This window comes from Dermochelys coriacea, chromosome 1, assembly GCF_009764565.3.
Source record: "Dermochelys coriacea isolate rDerCor1 chromosome 1, rDerCor1.pri.v4, whole genome shotgun sequence".
Lineage (NCBI taxonomy): Eukaryota > Metazoa > Chordata > Testudines > Dermochelyidae > Dermochelys > Dermochelys coriacea.
The window spans coordinates 3,297,670-3,305,923 of NC_050068.2; the positions used below are offsets into that span (position 1 = coordinate 3,297,670).

General features: G+C 43.2%; 1 protein-coding gene across 1 annotated transcript; it reads right to left on the minus strand.

Moving 5' to 3' along the window:
* Positions 1-506: 506 nt before the first annotated feature.
* LOC119844929 (olfactory receptor 52D1-like) lies at positions 507-1,476 on the minus strand. Its single transcript, XM_038376406.2, has one exon. The coding sequence runs from the start codon at positions 1,474-1,476 to the stop codon at positions 538-540; it is 939 nt and encodes a 312-aa protein (XP_038232334.1). The 3' UTR covers positions 507-537.
* Between the last annotated feature and the right edge of the window lie 6,778 nt (positions 1,477-8,254).

Sequence of the window (8,254 nt, forward strand, 5' to 3'; positions counted from 1 at the left end):
ACAGTTTGTGTTGAATTAGTTTGCTACAGAAAGCCTTTATTTGGTTTATCTGCCAGGTTTCCTGAAGCACAGGAAATAAAAAAAAATCAGGTAAATTTAATCTCTCTACAAATGAAAAAAAGTGGAGCATTTAGTTTCTTAATTTTCTCTTCACCTTTCTCAAATTGCAGCTTCTGTTCATCAAACTGATAAATAACCCTGTTCACAGAGGGACTAAGGGAAAGCCATCTTGCATCAGAAAGCTGCATTATCTTTTGGTAGCATTAGAGCCATGGAAAGGCCGAGGGACAGGCTGTGTGGGGATTGAGGGCTGATGGGTGACAATGAAAGAAGTCAGGTGATGGTCAGAGAGAGGGAACTCAGCAATGGAGAGAGCAGTGCTTGGTGATGGAGTGATAAGATGTTCGGTGTGAGGAACTTCTCAGACTGAACTTCCACAATGCTGAGCTCAGCCAAACAGAGACAGAGCACTCTTGATTAACGAGGAGATAGCCTTTCCCCTCTTGTCACAAGGTTTAAAATCAGTGGCCCAGGTGATCACCGTCTGCAGGTGTATTTGCCCAATTTCTCATGAAGCTCTTTGGTTCTGATCCCATAAATGATAGGGTTGAGCATGGGGGGGATGAGAAGATAGAGGTCAGCAAAGATGATGTGAACGTGCGGAGCAATGTCCAGACCAAAACGGTGTGTTAGGTGGGAGAAAATGCTGGGAGTATAATACATCAGCACCACAGAGATGTGGGCTGTGCAGGTGTTGAGGGCTTTTTGGTGGGCTTTGTTGGAGGAGATTCTGAGGACGGCCTTTATGATGAGACCATAGGACAGGGCAATGAGAGTCAGGTCTAAACCGATGACTAGAAACAGTAACACCAATCCATATATGCTGTTCACTCTGATGTCCCCACACGATATCTTCGCCACAGCTATCGGTTCACAGTGTGTGTGGGGAATAACGCGATTGGAACAGAATGGCAGCCTGCTCAGAAGCAGAGGCAGAGGCAGAACAAAGAGAACAGATTTGATCAAACCTAGAAGCCCTAGTTTAGCAACTCGTCCTTTGGTGAGGATGGTGGTGTATCTCAGAGGGTTACAGATGGCAACGTAGCGATCGAAAGCCATTGTCATGAGGATGGTTGAATGCATAACAGCAACTGTGTGAAGGAAGAAAGACTGGGTGAGGCAGCCATGCACAGTAATGGTTTTCAAATCGAACCAAAATATGCACAATGCTTTTGGCACAACAGAGGTAGACACGGCAATGTCTGTGAGTGCCAGCATGCATAGCAGCAGGTACATTGGCTTGTGTAGGGTCTGCTCTTTGCTTATAACATACAGAAGCATGAAATTTTCCAAAAGGCCGATAATGTAGATCATTGTGAAAGGGATGGAAATCCACATATGAGCAGCTTCCAGGCCAGGGATGCCCATTAGGATGAATGATGAAGGGTCAGAGGGGGTGAGGTTGAAAGCTGCCATGAAGTTCTCACTTTTTCGATTGGGCTCAGAAATGTTCAAGGTGCCTGTGTATTGAGAGAAGCAAAGCGAGGGGGGTTACACACTTTATAACAAATAGCAGGGTAAATATTTTATAGTTATTAACGGTCAAGAATGGGGGGGTGAAAAGTGAAGTGGCAACATTTAGAGATGACACGAGATTATTTTGGTTATAGTTAAATCCTCAGATGGAGCAAACCAAGCCATGTGACACCCTGCTCCCAGTGCAAGCATGAAGAGAAACTCAAAACATTGGAATCCAGGAAGAATGGGATGAGGAATCATACAGAAAATTCAATGCCATGAGATCAGTCAGTCAAGTTTCACCCTCCTCTCTACTCCTCTGTGTTGTATTTGGCATCCTTCTCACAGAGGATATTGCTGAAGTAGGGGGGTTCTGGGAAGGGCAAGGAAAATGCTCATGGGATGTGGGAAACTTTCATATGGACAGAGGTTGTAAAGATTGTTGCCTTACAAAGGAGATGAATTGGAGGGGACACTAGAAAAGTCTATAAAATGGCGACTGGTAGAGAGCTGATCGAGAATGTGTTGTCTCTGTCTCATTATACAATATCAAGTGGACATTCAATTAAACTGAATTTTGGCAAAATCCAAATAGATAAATAATTAATGCTTTCTGCATTCAATTCCTAAATAGACTGAGGAACTGCTTACCACAAGAGGTAGCTGAGGCCATGAGGAAGCAAGAATCAAGAAGAGTTTGGACATTTCCATGGATAGTGAGACTTTCCAGTTACAATAATTAGAGTCAAAGAAATATTTTGAAAAGCCTATATGCCCCTGTGTTTCAGGTCACAAGCCAATCTCTAGCTGTTAGGCATTAGGGTCAGAGCCTCTTGATAGTCAAGTCACGCCCTCCCCCATCCACCTGCTGCTGGGTTTCTTACACCTTCTTATGCAGCATGTGAGGCTCTCACTGTCAGAGAGAGGACACTGGACAGGATTGAACATCGGTCTATTTCACTATGCCATTCCTGTTCTGAAAAGGAGCCAAGTGTCCATCATGGATACAGACGTTGTCATGCTGGGCTCTGACTTTGTTCTGAGCAGAATGGGCATGAGGGCGCAAGGGTCTTGGTCTTTAGGGCTACAGGCCTGCACCTCTGTTACTTCCCTTGTGTCTTTTGATGAGACAAATCCTTGTTGGCAACCGGGTTTGTCTCAAATGTTAGTTGCAGGTGTTAATCAGCAAGTGTAAGTCAGCAACTCAGCTACTAACAATTCTCATGCCTGGATATTGATGAAGTTTGCAGATAACGTAACAATTGGGGTATGATAAATAATGAAGAAGACAGGTCACTGATTCAGATCAATCTGGATTGGTTGGTAAACTGGGTCAAAGCAAACAATATAGGTTCGAACATGGCCATATAGATATTTACATCTAGGAACAAAGAATGTAGGTGATATTTACACAATGTGGACTCTCGTGGAAAGCACAGTGTCTCTAAACAATATTTTGGGCATGAAGGGATGATTAGCTAAACATGAGCTCCCAGTATGACTCTGTGGCCAAACCAGCCAATGTGATCCTGGGATGATGATAGAATCATAAAATATCAGGGTTGGAAGGGACCTCAGGAGGTATCTAGTCCAACCCCCTGCTCCAAGCAGGACCAACCCCAACTAAATCATCCAAGCCAGGGCTTTGTCAAGCCTGACCTTAAAAACTTCTAAGGAAGGAGATTCCACCACCTCCCTAGGTAACCCATTCCAGTCTTTCACCACCCTCCTAGTGAAAATGTTTTTCCTAATATCCAACCTAAACCTCCCCCACTGCAACTTGAGACCATTACTCCTTGTTCTGTCATCTGCTACCACTGAGAACAGTCTAGATCCAATCTCTTTGGAACCCCCTTTCAGGTAGTTGAAAGCAGCTATCAAATCCCCCCTCATTCTTCTCTTCCACAGACTAAACAATCCCAGTTCCCTCAGCCTCTCATCATAAATCATGTGTTCCAGTCCCCTAATCATTTTTGTTGTCCTCCGCTGGACTCTTTTTCTACATCCTTCTAGTAGTGTGGGACCCAAAACTGGACACAGTACTCCAGATGAGGCCTCACCAATGATGAATAGAGAGGAATGATCACGTGCCTCGATCTGCTGGCAATGCCCCTACTTATACATCCCAAAATGCCATTGGCCTTCTTGGCAACAAGGGCACACTGTTGACTCATATCCATCTTCTCGTCCACTATAACCCCTAGGTCCTTTTCTGCAGAACTGCTGCCTAGCCATTCGGTCCCTAGTCTGTAGCGGTGCATGGGATTCTTCCGTCCTAAGTGCAGGACTCTGCATTTGTCCTTGTTGAACCTCATCAGATTTATTTTGGCCCAATCCTCTAATTTGTCAAGGACCCTCTGTATCCTATCCCTACCTTCCAGCGTATCTACCTCTCCTCCCAGTTTCATGTCATCTGCAAACTTGCTGAGGGAGCAATCCACACCATCCTTCAGATCATTTATGAAGATATTGAACAAAACTGGCCCGAGGACTGACCCTTGGGGTACTCCATTTGATACCGGCTGCCAACTAGACGTGGAGCCATTGATCCCTACTAGTTGAGCCCGACAATCTAGCCAGCTTTCTATCCACCTTATAGTCCATTCATCCAGCCCATACTTCTTTAACTTGCTGGCATGAATATTGTGGGAGACCGTGTCAAAAGCTTTGCTAAAGTCAAGGAACAATACATCCACTGCTTTCCCCTCATCCACAGAGCCAGTTATCTTGTCATAGAAGGCAATTAGATTAGTTAGGCATGACTTGCCCTTGGTAACCAGGGGAATCTCAAGAAGAGGGAGCAAAGATATTTTACCTTTATATTTGGCACTGGCACAACTGCAGCTGTAAAATTATGTCCAGTTCCGGTCTCCACAATTAGAGATGGATGTTGACATACAGAAGAGATTTCTGAGAAGAGTCACAAGAATTACTGAAAATTAGAAAACCTGCCTTATAGTCATAGACTCAAAGAGCTCAATTTATTTCATTTAACAAAGATGGTTAAGAGGTGACTTGATTACAGTCTTTACATACCTGCACAGGGAAGCAATATTTAATAATAGGCTTTCAACCTGTATACACAGGTGTAACATGGTCCAATGGCTGGAAGTTGAAGTTAAAGAAATTCAGACTGGAAATAAGGCGTACATTTTTTATCAGTGATAGTAATTAATCACTGGAACAGTTTATCAAGGCTCTTGGTGGAGTCTCTATCACTGACAATTTTTAAATCAAGGTTGGGTGTTTTTCTAAAAGATCTGCTCTAGGAATAATTTTTGGGAAATTCTCAGTGCTGTGTTTTACAGGCCGGTTCTGTACAGATGAGATGACCACAGTGGTGCCTGCAAGCCCATGCCTGAGCTTACTGAAGGCATTTTGTCTATTCATGTCTGTGTTACATTTTTCCCTATGAGGAGAAATTCTCATGTGACTATAGTGTTTTGGAAATGTCACACCATGTGTGTATTTCATGACTTTTAAGTATCCTGTGAGGCACTGCATGGATGAATATTTTAGATGAGAAAAATAATTATTTGACCACATAATATCTCCGCACAGCAGAATGTATGTACAACCCTCCTGACGAATGATGAACAGAACTGCCTATTAAGTGCTCGCAGAACATCCTGGGTTTAAAGTCTGTGCCGCAGTGACCTACTGTTTCAGGCAGTTATCAGTGGTTCCTGCATATGACACCTGTATTTATCTAGGCCCTGACATGTCCCACAGTTGGCTGTGGGAGGGAAAGAGGATGTGTAGATTAAATGGAGCCATCATGAGTAACTCTTACTCAAAAGGACACAAAGCTTTAAATGTATTGCAGCCCATTAGAAACCCAGACATACCTTCCAGAGGCTGCTTTTCATGTTACAATCTGAGATGCACACATACCCCCTGCCCCAGGAGGCCTCTTTATGCCTCTTTGGTCTCTGCATTAGGTAAGATGTCCATTCCCTATTTCACAAAGTTTCAGAACTCCATGCATTGAGAGCTGGATGCTGCGTGTCACTCTCCCGTCCCCCTCCTCCTTGTGCACACACGTGCACGCACACACACACACACACACACACACACACACTGTGCATTCCTTGAGCTATCCCAATAATATTTCCAACTCTGCCTCTAAAACAGAAACATGCTTTTATTTTCACTGCTTTTACGGTGCTTCTCATCCTCTGCAGAACCAGAGATGTAGGGGCAAAGAGAGAGTGCCCTCTTCTCCCTGACAAAAACATTATAATCCTAATTGTTTTCAAGCTTTAAATCTTTGAGTTTGAGATTTCAGCAACTCTCCTGTCAGTTCTTCTTGGTCCAAAAGAGCTCACCCATCCTTAGAGGTGACAGAATTACTCCAGTTGAGTCTTATGACTGGTGTAAATCAGGCCCTTTATTTAAGTCCCTACATATGGATATAAGTTGAAATTCTAACCGTGTTAGGAGTTTTTCCCTGGAACTCAATGAGAAGAGATTAACTCTTAGTGTTTAAATTTCAGCTTCAAACTGTGAAATTCAGAGCTTCAGGTCCTGCTACAGAAACCACTGTTCTATTAAGGTGCAGTAAGAATCTGAAGGAAACCCCCAGTTCATGAGGTGTTCTGAGACCAGACATGAAAGATGGGGATTGCAAAACACATGGGCTCTTATTTAGCTCTCAGGGAGGCCAGCATCAGTCTGGAGTGAGCTACAGAAGGCAGAATGTAAGAGCAGAATCTGTCCAATCTGTCACCCCATTCTTGTTGTGAACCCTCTGGTAACACAAATAGCTACTGCAGAGTTTTGCTAAATTGGAAGAGATTAACGAACAGGAGGAAAAACCACACAACCCCAAAATAAGGAAGCTACTGATACAGACAGAAGGAAAAGGTAAGAGAAAAGAAACTGCTCTTAAAAACAAATGTTTGCCTAAACTATTTCCAAAACATTTGTAGTTCCTAGTTTACTAGGAAAATCCTTGGTGTTTCTGACAATATAAACACTTCAAGTTGCTTGCCCTGATGATTCTTGACTTGAATCCTGAAATCCTTCCTGTGCCCTTAACTATAACTTTAATGCAGAAACAAGCAAATACTCATCAAAATACTGCTCAGCAGAGACGGGAAATCTCCTTACCATGACAGGAATGCAGAGCCCTGAGAATCAGCATATGATTCCAACATGTCTGAAACTGTCTATCTTGGACAGTGCCCTTTATGTTTCCCCTGTACAGTCCCTGCAGACTCTCTGATTGGCCAGGACTTCCAGACAATTCCTTTGGCTCTGTGAGCAATGGGAGGAGCAGAAAATAGACTCTGGAGAACTACAGCTTGAGAGCTTCCATTGGGAGTGAACAAATAATTCGCCAATACCAAGGGCTCCGATTTCAAGGCAAACTCAGTCTTGCAGACTGTTCATCCTAGCAACTGATGGTGGTTTTTTTTTTTCTGGTGTGTAAAATACTGCCATCTGGACTATGTGTGGGAATGCTGCCACAAGACCAAACATCATTTTCAATTAATTATAGCAATGGGTTCCTTCCCCACTCTGAACTCTGGGGTACAGATGTGGGGACCTGCATGCAAGACCCTCTAAAGTTCTTTTTACCAGCTTAGGTTGAAATCTTTCCCAAGGCACAAATTCCACTTTGTTCTTGAACAGTATGCTGCCACCACCAAGTAATTTAGACAAAGAATCAGGGAAGGACCACTTGATGTTTCTCTTTCCCCAAAATATCCCCCCAAGCCCTTATACCCCCTTTCCTGGGGAGGCTTGAGAATAATATCCTAACCAATTGGTTACAAATTGAACACAGATCCAAATCCCTGGACTTTTGGACACTGAAAAAAAGATCAATCAGTTCTTAAAAGAAGAATTTTATTTAAAAAAAAAGGTAAAAATCCCCTCTGTAAAATCATGTTGGAAGATAACTTTACAGGATAACAAAAGATTCACAAAACACAGAGGAACCCCCTGTAGCCTTAGTTTCAAAGTTACAACAAAACAGGGATAAACCTCCCTCCATCAAAGGGAAAATTCACAAGTTGAGAAAACAAAGATAAACTAATACGCCTTGTCTGGCTGTACTTAAAATTTCTGTACTATGAGAGACTGGTTCAGAATAGTTTGGAGGACATGGATTGATGTCCAGTCCCTCTTAGTCCCAAGAGCCAATGAACACAGAAACAAAGAACCCAAAACAACCCCCCCCCCCCGGATTTGAAAGTATCTTTTGTCCCCATTGGTTCTTTGTTCAGGTGCCAACCAGATTATTTGAGCTCCTTAACCCTTTACAGGTAAGGAGGAATTTTAGGCTACCCTTATGGTTATGAAAGAGGCCAAATGACTTGATCATGAACATGCAAGTCCACTGTGTGGAAAAGGCTTTCTTCACCGAGGAATCTGGCATAAAAGATACTTGCCAATATCCCTTTGTGAGATCTAAAGTGGATATATATTTGGCAGGTCCCAACTCTTCAAATAGTTCTACTCTCTGCATTGGATAAGCATCAAATTCAATACTGTGTTGATCATTCAGAAATCGATGCAGAAACAGGTTATGCTATCCTGGGTTAGAACTAACACAATGGGACTTATCCACTCACTGAGTGATTCCTTCACCAGTCCTCTGGCCAAAATGCCCTGGAGTTCATCTCACATGGTATGCCACATTTTATGAGGGAACAGCTACGGAGTGTCCCTGATCTGATGTCCAGCAGCCATTTCAGTATGGTGGTATTTTAGGTGGGTGTGCCCTGCT

Excerpts from the sequence above, each read along its gene's own strand:
- LOC119844929 (XM_038376406.2), bottom strand. The coding sequence starts at position 1,476 with ATGGCAGCTTTCAACCTCACCCCCTCTGACCCTTCATCATTCATCCTA.